Genomic DNA, 22,764 nt, shown 5'->3' with positions numbered 1-22,764 from the left:
ACAGCCAGAGAGAAAAATCACAAGAAGTGCTTACTAACATAATCAAAACCAACTAAAAAGTAAATACCTGTGGAGTAGCCTCTGGCTCTGCTGTGCTGTTGTTTGGTGGATTTTCTTTACGCTTCATAGAACATGCCTTGTCCTCCTGTGAAAGCTGCAATTAAAAATAAGTCAAAGAAAGTAAATTACATAATGGAAGGGGATAGAAAAACTCCCTTGAATTCTTTCCATTGAGACACTTCCTTCGCTTTGATACAATCTGAAAGCCCAAACTAGGGACAAAATCATCATGAGTGGGATCCCAAGGAGAGGGTAACCATTCATGGTGGGCTTGGGGGTCTCAGTGGTGCTTGTAGCCGCAGCTACTACAACACAGTTCAATTCCAATGCATGGTTCTTCTTTAATAATACTAAAGAATAATAATGAAAGAATTACAAAACTACTACAGTTGGGATGTGTCTAGCCTTTAGGATATCAGCATGCCAACGGTCTCTATGCCTGCAGGAACGTCAATCTTGCAAGTCAGGAAAAAACTTAAACAATATGATCATCAATCTGTCTAGCAAAAAATCTTCATTCAATCCTTAAAAGTATTACATTTCTGGTATAATATCCTATATTTTATTAACCAGGAAATCTAATCTTCCTTATTAGCCTCAATAGTTTAGAAGAAGTCAGATTGCTGGCAGTGTATCCCAACTGGGCTTCACTTCTATTTAAACCTAGATGAAAATACTGACTTTTCCTCCCTTCCCTTCTCTCCCTCTTCTTTCCCTTCCTACTCTTTTTTCTTTCCTTCTTTGTCTGCCTCTCTTCCATCTTTCTTTCCTTACTACCACTCACCTACCCTCCCCCTTTTTTTTTCTTCCTCTATATTTTGAACACATTTTTTTCTGACACCAGAAGAATTTATTTTTATTAATAAAGAATGACAAATAGAGTTTGGCAGTATGTATCTACTGTATGCATTTTTAAAGTAATGATAAAAAACCATTTAGTGTAATAATATGGGTTATTTTTTAATATTTAATTTCTTTTTATTTTCCACAATCCTTTCCATGTGTAAAACAGAGCTTTTGAGTTCAATAGTTCATGGACACCAGTTGGCTCTGGCCTTGAACAGGCCAGTTTGTTTCCTTGGGGGCAAAAAGGATACTTAAGCTAGTTTTGAACTCTCACATTCTGCAAATTCTACAAGTAGGAGATTTAACCTACTCCAATTCAGATTTTAGAGCAAAGTTATTTTATATGCTCCCCATTCTCGCACTATATTGCTCTTGCTTGACCAAACGCCGTGTCACTTTCTCTCTGTGCCTATGCCTATGGCATCTCCCCATAACAAAAATCTGTCTTCACTGTGACATTCTGAAAACTAGTTACTCTTCTCTCCCTGGAACATCACTGCTACTGCTAACAGACTCAGTAACACTTTCCTGTTCTGAAGGTACAATAAATATAAAAATTTCGGCACTTAACTTTGTTAAGAATGTATAAGCATGTATGACTCCTCAGTATGTAGCAAGTTCCCTAAAGCCAAAGACAACATTTATCGGACCTAAATGGCAACAAGATGTCTGCCAGATAGGAAGTGGCCAATATGTAATCTCTGAATAAATAATAAATGAATAAAACAGAAGTAGGCTATGAAATATTACAATTCCTAGAATTTTAATAAATGTCTGATTTTTTTCATAAGATGAAATTTAGGTATATCTGATGGAGGCTCTAACATGATTACACACAACCCTTTTTCTAAATAAGCATACAGTACAGTGGAAAAGTAGGTTGTAATTATAATAACAGCAACTGGTGGTCAAAACCTTGACTCTCTTATTCCCAAGAATTTTAGGCAGATGTGCAGTAGAACCTAATAGATAAATGTTCACTTTCATATCGCACAGGTTTGAGTTAGAAATCTAATCTAAAATTACTCTGGAAAAATTATTTGATTCTCATTGTGATAATATAATTGGTCTTTGTTTTTATTGTACTTGCATTCAGCCTTTTAAAGGTTAACTAAAGTAAGTATATGAAATCAAGCTCAAAAAACATGGTAAGTGCAGAAAGCAACCTGTATAGTGAAGGATATCCAAAATATATTTTTGAATAATGGAGTTCATAACTCCTATAAGTTTGGAGGAAAAGTTTACTTGAACATTAATCAGTTGTATTGAAAATAGTCCTCTGCACTTTCAACACACACTTTCTTAGAGTTTTGGTCTTGATTGATCTGCCCACATAATTGCTTAAGGTAGTTGTTTAAAAAATAATATCCAGTCCTGTAAATATGGGACTTGCATTTTTAAGCAGCACTCCAGCAATGCAAATGCACATTGGAAATTGAAATCCACTTCATAATGCATAAATGCCTTATAAACCTTTTAGAAAGATATATGATACAAACTATTTTCCAAATATATTTGACCTCAAAAGCGTGTGTGTGTGTGTGTTTGGAGCATCACTTTAGGTGACTGTCCAGGGGAAAATACTAAAGATTTTCAGTGGAGTATGTGCTTCCATTACTGCAAGCATCGCTGACCATTTGAGGCAAGCCTTTGATCATCTGCACAATGAAAACTTATTAAATTTTAACATTAAAGAAAACACTATATGGCTGGAAGACAGCTCAAATCTTTTTAGATGCTTTCATCTTATAATGAACAGCACCTTTAAATGTACTTTTTCTGTGCCTCACTGTGGAAACTTCATGAGATGGGGTTCAAAAAAGCCTTAGTGCTTCTCAGAGAAGCAACAGTTAAAGGGCAACAAAGTTATGGTGTGAGATATTGTGCCTTAAAAGGCATCTCATCAACTTTATAGTCAACTTATTGCAACATTGCTGTTGGTAGAAACTAGGTTCTTCCATGGTATGGCAAGGCAAGCATTCTAAGGGTCCACACATGGGAGATGGTGGGGGGGCAAGATGGTTTACTCATGTTGAAGCCTGTCCCTCAGTTTCCAGTGTCCCATCTTCCCCTGTCTCACCATGGAAAAAGTCCAACCTTGTCCTCAGCAAGGCCAAAGCGAAAGCAGTACCCAGAGTTTCATACTAAAGCTCAGTCCTTTGGAGCCCACAAGCAGCTGCTGAGTGGTCTCAGTCCCCATTCAAGCTGGTTAACTAGTTCTAGGCTACTCCAGTGAGAGTCTATTTGGCTGTTGGCCAGGTAGCTGTTAAGCCCACCTTGTCATGGAAAGGAAAGTCGCATGCACCATGTGAGTGTGTTACCAGGGAGGTGAGGGGAGAGAGAGAGAGAGAGAGAAGGGGAAAGAAATACGAGCCTTTTATTCTCCTGGGATTATATTAGCTTGGGTTTGGCACAGACTAGGTGCTTCTACAAAATGACCTATGAGCTTCCCAAGCTTTCACTGGCTTTGGATGGGTTTACCGCCCAACCAATTCTTTCTTTCCCCAGGCTAGACTAACAGGCCTGTTTGGTCAAGAACCTCCCTCTGCACCATTTCATTACTCTTGCACATGTGCCTGCCTTCCTCTGCTCCCACCTAGCAATCTGGTGTGGGGAGGGGTGGGGGAGAAGTGTTAGCTCCCTTGGCAGGGCAACGCCATGACCCCCTGAAGTGTAAAGCTTCCTAGCTAAGCAATCAGAGGCCTATTCCCACTTTATTAAGCTCAGTGTCTAGTCCCCTCGGTTCCCTTTCTATTAGCCAAATATCAATGGTAACATTTGTACAACCATTAATGGTCAATATCTTTATAACAGGTATTAGCATGCTTATTAGGCTTTTTTCATTTACCAAAATAACAAACATTATTCTTATGATTTCTATACTAATGCTGGTAAAAATATTAAATTTACATTTTTGCATGCTTCAAATTAAGATTTCCATGAGTAAACATGGAAATTTATATCTAATTTGAAAAACAATTCACATTTAAAAGTGTTAAAGACCTTAGGGAACTACCTACCACTCCTACATTATCTGGAGGGATGAATACTTCTTGTAAAATACCACAGTAGCACCATGAGAAATGCCTTGTATGAAGTCAGCCTCCTCAGATGGTCTGATGGAGCATAGTCTGAAATGACCATGGTAGGTGGTAGTCTCAGCCCAATTAAAACAGGGCATGACTTGCCTAGAAAAATTTTTAAACAAGCCTTTGCCAACAACTTATTAGGGCCATCAGATGTCACATAATGAATATTGGATGTAATAAGCAAACTAGAATTTCTTCAAACTGACAAAATTAGTTTCACATGACAAAGTTGGCATCATTTTCTCCTTCCAGCTCCAAGATTTATTTTCTGAACATTTTCTTCTCTCATTTTCCTAAGCAATACTTTTTGTTCTGTTGGATAAACTCCGTTTGGTCAGAAACTCGCAAGCAAATGTAATGGCAAGAAACTGAGCAAGTGCTCACAGTGCTAAACACTTTGTATTTTTGTAAAACATCGTGAGAAATTAAATGTTGCCTACGGCAGTCAGAAACATGGTAAGACAAATTAACACGGAGTAGTAAATCTTAATCTCTAAGTGGAAATTAAAATAAAATGCTCAACGTCTTTAATTTTGGATATGCTCTCAAACACTATGAGGCACATTTACAAACTGCACAAAAGTGGGATGAAGCAGTTACATCCTCTGTGTTCTCCATGTGACTCCAGTATTGTTATTTAAGCAAAGCTGCTTTCGAGTCATTTAAACATATCCCAAACTGATAGCCCCATATGCTGTTAAGCCTTTGGTGATTTCTCTGTCTAAATAAAACAAGAAACACAAAACAAGGGCCAAGGCCTCCAGAGGTCATTTTTCTGCATGACCTTGTCTTACCCGGACTGGGCAAGAAGTAGGAGGTGCATGACCTCCACTCCCATTTGGGACCTGGACCACAGAAGATATTGAGACTTTGCATAAAAACTGCAGAGTAGGTTTTTTAGAATGAATAAAGTAGGATTTAAGAAGGATATAATTGAATACTGTATATTTAATATCTAGTATATAATAATTATATGTAATGATGTTATATGTACTGTTTTATGTGTTTTATCTAAGTTTATAAATATAAATATATATTATATATAATTACAGTATATATCATTATCATGATAAACATGCAAGAAACCAATATAAAATTTCCCCCCAAATTTAATAGGAAATGCTGATAGAAGAAAATCTAGGTGAGTTTATTAAACAATATACATTCCTGGGCTGTCCCCGGAACTGCTGATTAATTTTCTGTGGGAGTGGAGCCTTACTCTAAGCAATTTCATAGGTTGACCTGGTGATCTACAGGTATGCGAAAGTTTAACAACTAATGCTATACATGTCACAGATAAGGGATATGAATGATAAAATAATTTGCTAAGGGGACATGTTAGGAAAGAGCCAATTTGTTCATTAAAACTAGGTTTTATGTAGTTTCCAGGTTTTCTTTTCTATGTTATCTTGTCTCAGGTGTGACCAACAGGAATGAAAATGCATCACCTTTGCTATTTATTCACTGAGATGTTGCCTGTGCTCCCGTCAGCTCAGTGAGGTTGCTGGTGGTCAAAGAGTACTGGTTTGAAAGCGATGCTGACATAACATAATACTTGTTTTCTTTCACTCCCATGTTTCATTCCCTAACTATAATCATAAAAATTGTTTTTCATTTTTCAATCAAATACTGTGTCCTCCAGTAGCTGAGTCTATTTTCATGTATTTTTCATTAAGGTTACTTTTTTATTTGACTGAAATATTCTCCTTATAGCTGTTGCCACAAGCTACATCATGTTCTGCCCTGAGAGTAGCAATTAATAAAACTGGACTCTGTTTAAAATTATAGCTTTTAAGGCTGTCTGTGTCATGTCTTAAGTTCTTTCCTTTGAGAAATTAAAGTATTTAATTCAAAAATATGTATTGAGGTTTCAAGTAACAGGAATAGCTTTGCATAAAGAAACAGAAAGTAATAATTACTGAGGGCTGGTTTTGTGCCAACAATATACCAGACACTAAGCTAGGCTGTGTCATTTGATTGTTGAACAAGCTGTATAAGGGAAGATACATTTATGTCTCTTTTTCAGAAGAGGAAAATGAGCCCTCAGAAGGGCTAAACATTCAGGGTCACACACTGGGTAACTGGCAAAAACCTAAATGAATCTAATCAACGTTACATTCCTGACTTTGCAGCCTTTCATTTCAAGCTGTAGTAGACACACTCCATTTGTCATTGTTGACCTTAGAAGTGCCATATCTAGAATGGATCATGCTTTGTCAGTCAAGACTCTTTAGCAAATTTTATAAAGGATTTATCTTCCTTATTCCGGATGTAGCATCTTAAATACTGGGCATCAACACTGGAATTTCATGTAGTTGTTTGGCCAATCTGATCATATTTTGACCCCAGAGCTCACAGTCACTTAAAACAATTTAATCTGATTCAAGATAAATGTAGAAAAGTTAGTTGCATTTCTATAGCTAGCAATAACAATCTGAAAATGAAATTAGGGAAACAATTCCTTTATAATTCAATTAGAAACATTAATGTACCTAGTAATAAAGAAAGTAAAAGAAGTGCAAGACTTCCTCACTGAATATCTATGAAACATTGCAGAAGGATATTATAAAAGATATAAATAAATGGAAAGGCAACCCATATTTATGGACTGGTTACATAAGTGATGAACTTTTCACTGAATTGAACACAAACATTGGAAAACCTTAACTATATTCCTAATTCAAACCAGGGTCCCTCCACTTAAGTCCCAAATTATCTTTTTGGATAACATATCTCACCTCTTTCTGCACTCCATTTTCTAACCATGTGAGTCTGCTTTCTTCTCCCTGCCCATGTGCTCACACTGTCAGAGACCTATCTGTCCTTCAAGTTGCAACAAAGTATTCCTCCCTACCCCAATATTTTTGATTTCTTCCTCCCTTGGGATTCAATTGCAGAGTATTTAATCTTTACTGCTCACTAATCTTATTAAGTTTGAAATTGTGTGGTTTTAGTACATGTTTAAATACACAAAGATAGGAATGCAACTTGTTGAGAAATTCATGTTTCTAAGTTCACTTTGGCAGCCAATAGAAGAAAAAGAAATGGACTTGGTTAACCTATTTTCTATTTGGACTTATTTTATTGCTATAGCTTGATTTCTTTTCAATCGTGAATAGCGTCAACAGATACTTTGCATTTTGTTACCTAGATTGAAGCCTACCTTGGAACTGACTCAACACAATTGTTGTCGCTTGCTGTTTCTCAACTCCAGACATGATAAATCTGTAACTGTGCCAAAGTTTCAAAGTTAAAATTTCATGACACTTACTATAATTGAAAATCCCGCAGAGTACAAGTTCCATCACTCCTATTGTCATGTGGAGGCTGTGACTATCCCTTCCCCTAATGGAATCTCTCTGTAATGCCAAGTTTATCTGCTTCATGGGGAAAGAACTATAAACACATCCTTTGGGATGGCATTTGTTTGTTTTTGTTTTTAATATTTTAACAGATTTCTTTCATGTGGTTGTCAAAGTAAGCACTCTGTTGAGTGCATGGTTACCTGCCTTACATCTGACAACTCAAGTTCACAGTAACTCCTACCAATCTGGCTATACTGATACTTCCTAATGGAAAACCTATCTGATTCACATCCAAAGAACACCTGCATTTTGAAGTTTTGAAGTGCAATGTTTAGATAGTGAATAGTATACATAAATAGAATGTTTCATGATGGCATGAACTAGGATTGTTAAGATGCTTATGTTCTTGTTTTCATGTTGAATACTCTTAAGACTCTTTTATGTTAACCTTACATTTTCAGGATTGCACTCAGGGACATTCGGATTTTCTTCCTTTGTTGTAACAACTTGTGTGTTCTCGCTGCTTCCAGGAGGGCTTTGTTCAGGCTGCAGACGGAAAGAGAGAACCATAAAAAGAGAAAGACAGAGACTCAGAGCAAGAAATAAGTTTAACAAATAGATTCATAGGACATTGTAAAATATAATACAATGGCAACATTGCAGTCAAAGATGAAGAATAACAGGCAAATTTGTATATATTAGAGATCTTAAAGTGTGTACATTAAAAATTCTTAACTTTAAAATTAAATAAAATAATTTCTACCCTATTTTATATTAGCGATGTCCAATGGGATTATTTTAAGAATCCAAGTTCCTCACAAAAAAATAAATCCTGTATTTTCTCTTTATTTTAACTTCTAGAATATCCGAGAACTATTAAGTACATACCTTATTTTTTCAGTAAGAAAGAAAATGTTTTATAACCTCACTGTAATTTGCTTCACTGCAATGTTAACTAATTAATGGCTGCTATATACCACTGGAAATCTAAAATATCATTCTGAAATTCATCTCTTTAAGAACACTAATTGACAAAATAAAATAAAAAGTCAGTTTTCCAGGTGCTGGCTGGGGAAGGGTATACCATAACTAATGTATATAAATATCTCTATAGGCTGGTCCAAGACTGTGTCCTCAAATGTGTGTTTCTTTCGCAAAGCTGATTCGAATATGCTGCTTTGCCCTTTAATCTGTGAGGGTACAGTTGTGGGATAGGCAAAAACTAAACTTGGTGAGCACTAACTTGCTTGGACCTAAACCTTTCATGTTTGTGGACCACAGGGGAGGAAGGAAAGAAGACGACAAAGACTGGAATGTGGCCTGGTCAGAGCACTGAACCCACTCAAGTTTCCCTGTGATGCACATTAAACAGCACTGGCCTGTTTTTACACAGGGAGTTATATTCTTTAGCAAGGGGATATTCTTACAGAAATAATAATTTTATAAAAATAAAAACAGCCCTGGCTGGTGTAGCTCAGTGAATTGAGCACGGGTTGTGAACCAAAGGGTTGCTGGTTCGATTCCCAGTCTAGGGCACATGCCTGGGTTACGGGCCGGGTCCCTAGTGGGGGCCACATGAGAGGCAACCACACATGTTTCTCTCCCTCTTCTCCCTCCCTTCCTCTCTCTCTTAAAAAAATGAATAAATAAAATCTTTAAAAATTTTAAAAAATAAAAACAAAATAGTCTTAATAAAATTAGTTGAGTACTAAACAAAAACAATAAATGAACTAGTAGCATATTAGATAAACAATAGAAAATAAAACATTTGTTGACAAATACAGTTTCTATATTAAGTCACCTAAATGCTGGGCTTTCTTTGTAATAATGAATAAATAAAGCAAATAAAATTGCTTTTTCTTTTTACTTAAAGAACTTTCACTAAATTTTGTGAGATCTAGAAGGCACCTCTGTCTTACTCCCTCTTTCTCTCCTGGTCTTTCTTATTTAAGTCTCTGTCTTAGAGCACCCCTCTGCGGCTTCCTAGGAATAAGGAAAACGCTTGAACAGGAGAACAAATGTTTTCAAATAAGCCAGCTCTGTGTTACAAGGGGAATATAAAGATGAGGAAGGTGTTGTTTTTGTCTTCATAGAACTTACATAATCTGATTTTAAATCACATAAATAGTTCTAATAGAAAGTAGACTAATAAAAGCAGGCACAAGCAGAGTTGTGTATATTTTGAAAGGAGAAATGTCAATGCCATTTGGGGTGATAAAAGAAGACATGATGAAAAGGGTAATCTTCAAAATGGGCCTTTGAATGCTTAAGGCAAGAATGAGGGGAAGATATTCCAGGTGACAGAAACTCTGCAAGAAAATATATGCAGGAAGAAGAGTCATGTTTTGGTCCTATAGAAGGTATCAATAAAGTAATTATGAGAAAAATGCTATGAGGTAAGGAGGAGAATCCCAAATTCAAACTATAAAGTGTGTGCTTCATTTAGTAGCCAGTGGGGTGTCCGTTGGATATTTCAAAGCAGAGCTATGAGATGGCTAAAGCCCCTGTCAAAATGAAATAGCAGCAGTGTTCAAGAAAAACGGAGCAGAAAAGAACAAGATGAGGAAAACAGGAAAGGAGCCACAAAAAATGACCAAAGAGCTGGTAACAAAGGAGGAACTGAAGCACTGACTTGGACAATCTGAAAGAGATTGGGCAGGGATCACAATGAGAGCAAAGAGTATAACCTACAAAATTGAAAATCTCTATAAAAGTGGAGAAACCTGCAGAAATGACAGATTTATAGAAAGAAGATAACTTTTGCATTATAATAGAGAATTTAAAACACTTGGGAATATTAAATATAAGGGGGGAGCCCCCCAAAACAGAATTCATTTATAAAAAGTTGTGTCTTTATTCTTACATATTCAAACTTCAGTCACTTTCAAAATATTCTCCACTTGATATAGTACATTTATAGAGACTTTTTTCACTGTTCAAAACAGTTCTTAAATGAGTCAATTTTTGTTGGGAACCGCCCTGACTGGTATCAGAAGCTGAAGCCCCCACCTAGGCTAAGGCTAAGGGAACGCCCTTGGAACCGTAAACCAGCAAGGAGACAAAAGCTTATCTCCCTGGCAGGAATGCTGCTTCTGCTGCTTTATTCATAACTGAACCCCCAAAAGCTTGGTCGGTTAGCCAAAGATGGGTAAGATTCCCCACGGGGGGAATGACCTAAGACAGGCACAATCACTTTGGGAGGCCCCCCAAAAGGACTTGGGGGTTGCAGCAAAAGGGGGTGATGGACCCTCGCTCCTCGGCTTTGACATAGCCTGAGTTCTCATCATCTGGGAGAAAATCTCCTTATTGCCTTAGTTCCCTTGCTCCACCTAAGCCTGAAACAATGACAGGGTAGTGCAGCTCTGTGCTGAAAAGGGCGGATTCCCTGGGTGATCAGGCCTAAGAAAGAATATGTAAATTACTGTGAAACCTTCTTTGTTTAGAATGCTCTCAGTTGAATGAGAGGGGTCCAAGGAGGAAGTTAGCTTGTTCCTCAAAGTCTTACAGCTCTTTGACCCTGACTCAATAGACCGGCAGAGTTCCTTGTTTTCTATAGTTCCTTACTTCCCCCTAATGAGTGCTGTACTTTACCTGAATTATTATGCAAAATGAGCACAATAAAAGCAGGTATGGATGGTAAATCAGGGAGCTCCCCACTAGGGGGGGTGGCCATTTCGTCCCTACTTCCCCACAGAAACTAGTTTGTCTCTGTGCATGTTTTTTCTCGCGTGTTTTTCGTCGAGCCATCCACAGCGTTCCATGGTCACTGCTGGCCGGTGACCCACGCCCATCAAATTTTGATGCCTTTTAGTGCTTCTGCTTTTTTGTTTGTTTGTTTGTTTGTTTTCCCTCCTCCACACCAGCAAAATGTTTCCCTCAGAGGACTTTTTTTTTCTAAATCAGGAGAACAAACAAAAGAAAGTTGCTTGGGGCAAGATTGGGTGAATAGGGAGGGTGGGGCATGGTAATCCTGCTGTTTTTGGTCAAAAACTGCCAACCGCTCACCACTGTATGGGCAGGTGCACTTGTAAGTCACCCATCATGAAATGGGCAAAGAGTCTTAAAAAAAAATTTACTGAAGTCATATACAGCCTGTCACAAAAAAGCCAGGTGGTACACTGATACAGATGGGTGCCTAGAACACTCACCAAGAGGGGAATTGTGTACTCCAAGGGGCCTGCCCTCCAGAAGATAATTTTGTTTTTGGAGGTCCCCCTTGTAAATAGGCACTATTGGATAACACTGTTAAAAAAAGACACTTCTCCAAGGGGGACAAAGAGAGGGTGCAGAAACTTATGGAGGTATGCTCAGCATCACTAGCCATCAGAGAGATGCAAATTAAAACCACAATGAGATACCACTTCACGCCAGTGAGAATGGCCATCATAAACAAATCAACAAACAGTAAGTGCTGGTGAGGTTGGGGAAAAAAGGGAAACCTAATGCACTGTTGGTGGGAAAGGAGACTGGTGCAGCCACTAGAAAATAGTACGGAATTTTCTCATAAAACTAAAAATGGAACTGCTTTTTGACCCAGCAATTTCATTGCTGGGATTATACCCTAGGAATCCTGAAACACCATTTCAAAAGAACTCATGCATCCCAATGTTCATAGCAGTGTAATTTACAATAGCCAAGGGCTGGAAGCAGCCTAAGGGCCCATCAGTAAATGAGTGAATCAGAAAGCTGTGGTACATTTACACAGTGGAATTCTATGCAGCAGAAAGAAAGAAGGAGCTCTTACCTTTCATGACAGCATGAATGGGACTGGAGAGCATTATGCTAAGTGAAATAAGCCAGGCTTTGAAAGACAAATCCCATAGGATCTCACCTATAAGTGAAACCTAATCAACAAAACAAACATGCAAGCAAAATAGAACCAGAGACATGGAAATAAAGAACAAACTGACAGTGATCAGAGGGGAGGAAGGGGTGGATAATGGGGCAAAGAAGGGGGAAAAGGTCAAGCCAAGGAACAAGTATAAAGGGCCCATAGACAAAGCCAAAGGAGGTTAGAATTGAATGTGGGAGGTGGGGGTTGGGTAGGCCTGTGGAGAGTAATGGGGGAAAAATGGGGACAACTGTAAGTGAACAAAAACAACAAAAAAAAATGTAAGAATCAAAACACACATTTATTCTTGCTAAAATCTGCTGAACATCAACCATTTTTCTTCTCATAACCTACAAGTTACAGATAGTTTGAGGCAATATGTTAAAAAAGAACAAGAGGAATAAACAATAGCAAAGGAGAGTCACCTTGGCATTCACAATAAGAACCACAACTATAAAAACATAAACAATGGAGTAAATCACATGAATAGGCAAGAAGAATTTTTAGTGTATTTTGTTTCTGTTAAAAAATTGAATTACTGAACAGTTGTCCCAATACACCCTTGTAAATTTAATTGAATGTATAACAACATTAAAGGAAATTGAAATATAAAACTCATCCAGCCCTGGTTGCTGTGGTTCAGTGGACTGAGTGCCAGCCTATGAACCAAAGGTTGCTGGTTTGATTCTCAGTCAGGGCATATGCGTAGGTTCCTGGTCAGGTTCCCTGTGGGGGCCACACAAGAGGCAACCACACATTGCTATTTCTCACCCTCTTTTTCTCCCTCTCTTCCCCTTTAGATAAAAATAAATAAATAAAATATTTTTTAAAAATAATATGAAATAAAACTCATCCATTATTCTAAATATAACTTTTTTCTCAATGTTATCTTCTAGTCCTTGTCCATAGTGACATACATTAATATTCTATGTAGTCACAAATTATAGTGCCTGTGTCATTTTTATTCTGTTTTTAGACATATGACAAATATACTTTATATACCTAAGGATAAATCTCAGGATATATCTATCCTTTAGAGGTTTAAACAATATTTCATAGAAAAAGTTTTCAAAAACTGTATATCGGAGTTTAAAGATTTGATGGCTTTGAACTTTAGGTTATATACATCATATTGTGGAAAACATATTCTTGGTGATATCCTGCACGGCCACTGATATCACACTCGCCATTGGTTTAAATGTCTGCCTCTCCACCAGGGCTGGGAACTCCTGCAGAAGAGGAATTGTGCCTCATCCATCATTGCATTCTTTGAAGCTAGTAAGTATTCGAATAAGTTTTGTTCATTTTTTCATCATTTATTTTAGATATATGTCTTAGGCTAGAAAGCATAAGAATTAAGGATCAGTACTGAAAGAAAAGGAATAGACACGTTTGTGGTCACATAAATCTTTCTAAAATGCGGATGTGAAAGACTTTCAGCAATACTAGTCAAATACTAAATACATAGTTCTTTATCTCAGAGAGCTCTGATTTGTTCTTTATTAACAGTTATTATTTCTTCTACCTTCCTTATTTTATTCTGAAGGGCTCTGTCTCTCTCACAGTATGTTATATCCTAAGTGTTGTTTTATGTATCACATTCCCTGATTTATCCAAAATATAGCATTTGACCCCTGTTAAGTCATTCAAATATCTATTCTTAAAATTTAATATCGACTAGATTAAGTAGGGGCTACAAGTAGACAGGCACTTTGATTCTAGTATGGTGCCCTGCCCAACTTGTTTCTAGAAGAAAGCCCTTGTTATGGTTTATGCTTCTGGGTCTGCTGTAGCAGCCTTTATTTCTGCTCACTCCCGGGCGTATTTCTTTTGTCTTCTCCTGGATATCATGAACTCCTTTTATTGTAACAAAAAAAAACCCTGTTTATTTAATTTACTAAAGGTCAGTGTTGGTTGCATGTAATCACATAAACTTGGATGAAACAAAGAGTCAAATCAATAAACTAAAACAGACAAAACAGCATTAAGGCAGAGATAGAGGTTTATCATGAAAACAGGCAGGAGGGAAACCTAACCAGCTGGGAAGCTCAAAAGAATAATACCAGGCTCATCAATGATTAGTTTTTAGTGTAGTTTTTTATATCTTCCTAAACATATAAATATGTAGCATATTGATAAATTTTAAAGCTTGGTTATTACATTTCTCAGGCAACTATTGTGCATTTATGTAAATGCTCCCTGATTTTGATGGTGAGGATGAGGCAAGGAATATGTCCAGAATAAAAGCTTTTGTATCTATCTGTCTGTCCATCTAAAAAGAGCTTCATTAACTATTATGTTCACAAATAGCATGGGGAAAGATTGACAATGCAGATTTCTGTCTCCGTGAGTTTGCCAGTGGTGACCCCTGTTCTCGTCTATTGAAGAACTCGAATGCCTGGTCTGCAAACTTCTACTGCAATACTGAAGTTATCTCAATTTTTCTGCTGGAAGAAATTTCGTATACTAATTACTTTTAACAACTAAAGAAATTATTCATCACTTCACCAGTATGAGCAATAAAGCATGAAAAGTTAAACTACTCTACATACAAAAATATGGTATTTAATTCAAGAAATGCTCACATTTAAACATAAATACATGTATCGCTCCTTCTGGCTAAGTTCAAGTGCAAACATAATCGTGTAATCCTTAACACAGGCCCTGACTTTTAGTGAGATGGCTCCTTGTGGAAAGAAGGCTTGTTGAGTCTGATGAATTAACACAGAATGGGAACAGACTTCAGAGAAAGATAATGTATTTTTGAGGTGAAGAAACAAGGATTCTGATTCTGGTTTAGTGCATAAAAAAATAAGGGCCTCAGACAATGAATACAATTTTGCAGGACCTCTGTTTTCTGCTGCCCTGATAACTTCAGTCAAGAACACTTAAACCGCAGTACAATCTTCAAAGCGGAGTTAGGGCCCTTTTAGTTTTGTGTTCCTAATTCTACTAAATCCTTGTGTTTTGCTTCAGCAGAAAATGAGCGCACCATTTTTCCTCAGTTACCTCTGGTTTCCACTCTGATGGCATTTACAGACTGACAGGTTTAACTTCAAAGCCCAGAGGCTCCTGGCATTCTGGTTTTCTCTAGTTCTTGGGTCTCGGATTGCTTGCCAAAGTTAGATGGTTGCTCAGAGGGAAAACAAACCTTCTCCTGGGTTCTACATAACAGAGTCATTTTTAAATTAGAAGTAACAAATTATTCCATAGAAATTACATAGCTGACTAGATTCTTAACATGAACAAATCTTAGATTTTGCTCAAATCTCCCTTTGGTCTAATGTGAGCAGAGATTGTGATAAGTAGTAAAAATAATCACTACTACAATGTTTTTTAAAATTGTTTAGGACTTCTCTTTTCAGTGGCCACAGAGAATTCAGTATTTTCTGAACAAGTAACACACTATCCTCTCTGTGGGCTGTTGTTCAATTTGCTCTTTCTATCCCAATTTGCTTTCTTCCCTGACTCAATAATGAGTCCTCCCGAGGCCACTGGGCTCAGCTCAATCACACCTCCCTTCAGAAATACTTCATGAAGATTGAGGCAGGTGTAAATAGTATGTTTGTAGTTCTAAGGGAGTGGAAAGAGATGCAGCAACATTTAACAGCATGTCCAAGAGGGGAGGTAAAGCTATATGCCAATTTTTATATATCTTCATGTCAGAAATGGTAAAATACGAAGAAGAAAACAGGTGTATTTGAGTCTTCATTTTTGCAGAAAACAAAATTGAAACTCAGTCGTGAAATTATTTGTCCAAAGCCATGTTACTAATACAGGTGCAATACCAATGTATTGGTTTCCTCCTGCTGCTGTAATAAATTACAACACACTTAGTGGCATAAAACGATGTAATTTATTATCTTAGAGTTATATTGTCAGATGTTCGACACACAGTCTCAATGGAGGAAAATCGAGGTTTTGCAGGACTATGTTCCTTTCTGGAAGCTCTAGAGAAGATATAATCCTTGGCTTTCCATCTGCTGGTGCCCACTCATTCACAATTCAGCTCACAATTTCTATCTTCAGACTCAGCAATGTTATATCTTTATGTGCCTTCCATAGTAACAATTCCCTTTATCTTTTCTAAGGTCTTTTGTCTTTACTATGGGCTCATTGATACAATCCTGGTTAAAGTCAACTTCTTGGCAACTTCATTTCTATCTGCAGCCTTAGTTCCCCTTTGCCATGTAACCAAATAAAACCCACAATATATTTCTAAACTAAAAATGCATTTATAAATAACTCATACATATAAGAGAAAATCATAATGCATTTTAGTTAAATTTATTGGGGTGGTATTTAGTTAATAAAACTCTATAGGTTTCAAGTGTCCAGGTCCATGATACATCAGCTGTATATGGCGTTGTGTACCCACCACCCAAAGTCACATGTTCTTTCATCACCATGTATTTGATCTCCTTTACCCTCTCCTTCCTCCTCACCCCCTCCTCTCCAGTAACCACCATACTATTGTTTGTTGAGCTTTCATTTGCTTATCTTATTTGTTCATTTGTTACTTTCAGTTTTATAGCTCACATTTAAGTGATATATGGTTATTGACCTTTTTATTTCACTTGCATAACATTCTCAAAATTCATCCATGCTACCATGAATGGCAGTGTTACATCTTTTCTTATGGCTGAGTAGTATTCCACCGCACATATGTACCACACCTTCTTTATCCAATCATGTGTCAAAGGACATTTCAGTTGCTTCCCATGTCTTGGCCAGCATGAATAATGAACAAATATCTGGGGAATATATATATCTATGGGAATGAATCTTTTCAGATTTTCTAGGTAGATATCCAGAGGAGGTGTTGTTGGGTTATATAGTAACTATTCTTAATTTTCTGATGAAACTCCATACTGTTTTCCATAGTGGCTGTTCCAGTTCACATTCCAACCAGAGGTGAATGAAGCTTCCTTTTTACACCACAACTTTTCCAACACTTTCTATTACTTGTCTTATTGATAATATCCATTCAAGTAAGTGTGGGGTGGTACCTCATTACAGTTTTATCTGCATTTCTCTAATAGCTAGTGAAGTTGGGCATTTTTTCATATGTATTATTGGTCATTTGTGTGTCTTCTTGGGAAAAGCTACTCAGGACTCTAGCCTTTTTTTTTTAATTGGATTGTTTGTTTGATGTTGAGTTATATGAGTTCTTTATGTATTTTGGATATTAACTCCTTGTTGGAGGTATTGCTTGCAAATGCTTCCTCCAATGTTTGGTTGCCTTTTTTATTGTTTGTTTTTTTTTTGTTTTTGTTTTTTGGGGTTTTTTTTGCTGTGCAGAAACTTTTTGTGTGATATAGTCCAGTTCATTTACTTTTGTTGTTATTTCCTTTGACTTTGGGGTCAAATTAATAAAATCCTCTGTAAGACCAAGGTCTATAAGTTTAGCATCTATGTTTTCTCCTGTGTAATTTATTGTTGAAGGTGTTATATTTAGGTCTTTGATCCATTTTGATTCAGTTATTTTATGTGGAGACAAACAGAAGTCTAGTTTAATTCTTTTGCATGCAGCTTTCCAATTTTCCCAGCACCATTTATTGAAGAAGTGTTCTTTTTTTCCATTGTATGTTTTTGGATCCTTCATCAAAAGTCATTGGCTGATATAGACATGGGCTTATTTCTGGCTCTCAGTTCTGTTCAATTAGCCTGTGTGTATGTTTCTATGCCGATACCATGCTGTTTTGATTATTGTCACTTTGTAGTATAATTTGAAGTCAGGGAAAGTGGTACCTCCAGGATTGTTCTTTTTTTCTCAGAGTTGTTTTGGTTATTCAAGGTCTCTTGTGGTTCCATACAAATCTGATATATTTTTAATTATTTTCAAATTGTATTTCTAATAAAAATGAAGCATTGGGTGATAGCAGATTCAATGTATTGGTATACATACCAACAACAGGAAAAAAGGAAGATGAAGTTAATAAAACTTAAAAGGATGCATAGTGCTGCAACAAAAATAATTCTTCAAATCAAGAAGAATGAAGTTTTGTTCTAAAAAACACACTCAACTTCAGAAAGTGGAGTCTAAAAATAGTCTGGGTATAGTTGTCTTTTCTGGAAGAAAAATGGTTAATTATAAGTGGGGAAACGAGTGATCATACTGTATGAGGTAATCACCAATGAAAGATTTTCCTTCTTGGATGTTTGATTTAAAAAATTCTCAGAATATGACTTTAAGTCATATTAGACAAAATATGTTGTATTAGACTAAGTAATTTTCCAAAAGTAGAGGTCTTTTGTTATTGTTTCTCATTTATTTTTGCCCAAGAGACTAAGGCTGCTGCAGAACCATTCCCACTTTCACACATAACACTTAGACTTCAGAAAACACAATGCATTTTCAGAAGGCTCTGAAACATTGATCTCATGCTTGCTGCAATTCACAGATGGTATTAACACAGGTGGGACCTATAAACGCGCCCCACCTCCAAATGTTATAAGACTTTAACTAATATTCTATAAAAGCACACTCCAGGATGTGAAACTACCAGATCATTTTTTAATAAAGTAAAGTAAGTGACACTAAATCAAAACAATAAGCCATTCTGCTCATATTTCTGTTTCTGATAGTGGGTGGCCTCAAGAAACCACAGAAGTCAAGCCTTCGTAATGTCAGCCTCAAAGATGGGCCTGACAGAACCTTAGGCATAAAACTCAGAGGGCGATCATTCATTAGGCGATTATTCATCACCCACTGCATCAGTGTAAGGCCCTGTTGAGTGCCGTTGAGTGAGAAAAGAAGGGGGCCACACACAGGAACTACCAGGACATAGCTTTCCAGATTGCATTATGGCAGCTGGTGGACCATGAGACAGATATTTATTTACATGTTACTTGACTGTTTTTTAAGGTGGAAAAATGAAAAATATTCAGAAATAAGGAAATACATGAATCGTTCACAGTATAAATTGATAAGGAAAAGATATATAAAAGAATTCAAATAAAATGTATTTGTTTCAATGAAATGCATTATACTAATCATAAAATATTAGCCAAGCATGTCATCTTTTGTGGATAACTTCATATCTCTGTGCTTCAATGTACTCATATGAATAATGAGGATAAATTCTCTGTTATGGAAGATGCATGTCATTGTACAGTTGTCAAAGCACACGAAATTTACAACACCAAGAGTGAACATCAATGTGAGCTATGAACTTTGGGTGAAATGATGGGTCAGTGCAGGTCATCAGTTGTAACAAATTCATCACTCTGGAAAGGGATGCAGGGAGTATATGAGAACTCTTTGTCCTTTCTGCTCGATTTTACTGTGAATCTAAAACTGCCCTGAAAAGTAAAATAGATTTAAAAGGGAAAATAAATAAATGATGATAGTATTAGATCATAACCTGAAGTCTAAAATATCCATAAGTTCATGCTGATATAAATAAAATATTAAATCAATCAATGAATGAATGAATGAGAGAGAAGAGACAAATATTTCTGACAGAAAAATTCTAAGTAATGTATGTAGACACTCCCTTTCATTAGGTAAAGTTCAAATGCCCTTCCATGGAATGTAGGTTAAACTTAGTGATTCATTTCTAAAGATTAAAGTATGGAAAGGGAAATCCAAAGTTTGTGGAGAAATCTGGCAGACATCATTTCAACCAAGTGATGAGGGTTTAATTAACATCACCAGTCATGTCATATATCCTTGAAATGATAAGAGCACCGCAATTCTGTGGTGTTATTTACAAGATTTACAACCCCAGTCTAAGCATAAAAACCCATCAGACAGACCTACCTTAGGGGATGTTCACAAAATATCTGACTATAACTCTTCAAAAGTGTCAAGGTCACGAAAAGGATAAAAAGATGCAAAACTGTCACAGGCCAGTGGAGACTAAAGAGACTTAATGACTAAATGCAATGTGGTAGCCTGAGGTTGATGCTGAAATGGGAAAAGGACATTAGTAGCAAAACTGGTAAAACCCAAATAAGCTCTATAGTTTGGAAGTAGAATCATACTAATGCTAATTTTTAGTTTTGATAAGTACACCATGGTTGTGTAAGATCTGAACACTAAAGGAAGCTGAGTGAAGGGTATAAAGGAACCCTCTTATTCTGTGTGTAAATATATATATGTGTGTATAGGTATATATAGATACGTGTATATATGTATATATATATATAGTTTAAAATTATTTCAAAAGAAATATTTTGTTTTTTAAAAATAAAGATAATATTTCTTCCTTCTAGAGTTTTGTGAGTTCATATGAGTGTAGTTCAACTCAATACACGCCAGTTAGCATTGCTATTGTTGCTATTAACATTAGTTTCTAAAATTGTTCATAACAAATAAGCATTAGTTTCATAATAAAAAGAACTAATACAATGTTATAGTAGTTAATGTTATAAATGGTCATTGTTATAAATGACCTTATATATAAGAGGATGTAAATATGACAAAGAAGTCACTGCATATATACATGTTTAAAAATATTCGTTTAATCTCAAAGCATTAACAAAGAGCTAAAACTGAAAAGAAAAAACAACTAGGAAATCAGGCATAGTATTATTAAATGTATTTTCACAATATTTTAAGGTTGAAAATTAAAACACTGTATCTATTTTGTGCTAATAAAATAGTAAGCATATAGAGAACACAGAGAAGGTCTATTTTTATGTGGGTCAAGTAAAGGTTGAATGAGGCCAAGGCCAAGCTCCCGACCATCTCAGCAGCAGTGTAATGCAATGTGGGACCTTACTGGGCCATTGCTGGGTCTTGACCAGCATCAGCAGGGTGGCTGAGGTGGAAGGGAGCACTGATACTTCAGGGATATAAGAATACCTTCCCCATTATAAAGACTGGCTGTATGTGGGAGGGGGGAGAAAGGAAGGGGTTTAAAATCAGTTAGATGAAACGCTATCATTATTTAGGTCAGGGACTCATAGGATTACAGGGAATAGGAGGATATTATCTTTTCCTAAGTAAGACACATGGAAAAAATCCATCAGGATTTCTTAAGTGCCCAGCAAAGAAGATTGACATTTATGGAAGGACCCTAAATATAATATTAATGGAAAATTAAATTTCTAATCCATGAAAATAATGCAAGTGCTGATTTTACAAATGTCAAATACATTGGAAGAAGCTAGGAAACTCTGCCTCTTGTCTCTTTGCATAAGCATCCAGGGAACCTCCCTGTTATCCATATCCTTTGATACCAAGGGACCACCAGTGGTGAGAGGGTCCTCCTATGGATGCTTCAGATCTATCAGGAGTGGGTCTGGAGTGGGCCAATGTGCAATGGAAAATTTAGCCATGAAGAAGGAGCAGTGGAGACATTTAAGGTTCTAGGTGACTGTAATCCTTAGTGCATTTTATTTACAAATTCAGATTTGCTTGAATATATATGAATTTACTAGCTTTCTTTTTAATTTATTTTTAATTTAGTTGGTATCACCTGTTAGTAGAATATGCACTTCTATTTTGCTACATTTCATTTGAAGCAATACGTCATTTCATTGGATGCCTTTGGAAGAAAGAAGCCAGCTGGTTAACCAAAACATTAAGGAAGATTCACCTGCAGAAAATAGAGAAACTAACATCCAGGTGAGCCCTGCCTCTGCAGAACAAGGCCAGAAAGAAGCCCTGTCTGATTAACACCACGGACCATCTCATGTTCATGGTCCTTCTCTGCCCTCCCCTCCACAACCCAGAGGGATATTTTTAGCAACTATCTTGTAAATACAAGTTTTTCAGTAGCTCAAGAAAAACTTTTAAAGAGGAAGAGAATCTCACCTCATACCAGATTTAGGTAAATGCTTTTTTTTTAAGAGGTTAACTCCTTTGTGGATTGTCGTTGTTACGATTGGAAAATAGTGGGCTAGTAAATATGGAAGTTTTTGTCTTGGGTGTCAGCTTAATGTTCCATAGGTGGGGAAGTAGTTTTTACGTCTTCAAACACACAGCATACAATGGTAATTTGGGGTCACAGTCATGCATTTAATATGTCTTAAATTTTGAATAACTTCGGCTCTCAAGCTTTTTGTTTAGTAGAATGATTTCTTAAAGGAAGGCACTGCTCGACCTGGCTCTCCTCTCAGAATCCCCTGCGGTCTGTGGCATCTGTGCTAGTGTGGTCCACTCTGCCCAGACACTGTGTCAATGTTCCGTGAAAGACTGGGAATTTGAGCATGTGGTGCGCCTGATATTAAATTGTAAATTAGTGGGTATTATGATATAACAATCTATCAGCTTATCAACATTTAAATACTTGATATTCTCTAAGAAAAATGTGCCTATAAATTTTTGGCTGGGAATTCACTAGAAAAACTATTTAAAAAAGAACCACAACTAAATATCTTTTAAATTTTCAGTATATATATTAAGAATTGTTTCCAAATTGAAAATATCTATGTATTAATCCTCAAAGCAATCAATAACATTTCGATTATATAAAAAAAACCTGGTGGGTATTATTTTATGAAATAAAGAAGATGTTTAATAGTGATGTTTTCTTGAATATCAGTATGAAATTTTAGACTTGTGCCAATAATATTTCCACCAAGAATGTTTTGTTCCTATGGTATTAATTTTAGAAGTTTAAATAAATTATATCCTCATGTTGCTAATAGATGCCTTTCAACGAAGTTCATAGAGATAGCC

At 36.5% G+C, this 22,764-nt stretch overlaps 1 protein-coding gene across 2 annotated transcripts in view; it reads right to left on the bottom strand.

Annotated features, from left to right (window-relative positions):
• The window catches only part of LUZP2 (leucine zipper protein 2), a 362,761-nt gene that overhangs the window by 4,711 nt on the left and 335,286 nt on the right, over positions 1-22,764 (bottom strand). For both annotated transcript variants that reach the window (XM_028515921.2, XM_036029153.1), the window contains exons 10-11: positions 7,754-7,846; positions 68-154 (exon numbers count right to left, since the gene is read on the bottom strand). In XM_028515921.2, coding sequence (XP_028371722.1) covers positions 68-154; positions 7,754-7,846 — 180 coding nt within the window. The remainder of the gene's footprint in view (positions 1-67; positions 155-7,753; positions 7,847-22,764) is intronic.

The sequence above is a fragment of the Phyllostomus discolor genome, chromosome 6 (genome assembly GCF_004126475.2).
Source record: "Phyllostomus discolor isolate MPI-MPIP mPhyDis1 chromosome 6, mPhyDis1.pri.v3, whole genome shotgun sequence".
Lineage (NCBI taxonomy): Eukaryota > Metazoa > Chordata > Mammalia > Chiroptera > Phyllostomidae > Phyllostomus > Phyllostomus discolor.
This window is presented reverse-complemented; position numbering and strand designations above follow the sequence as displayed.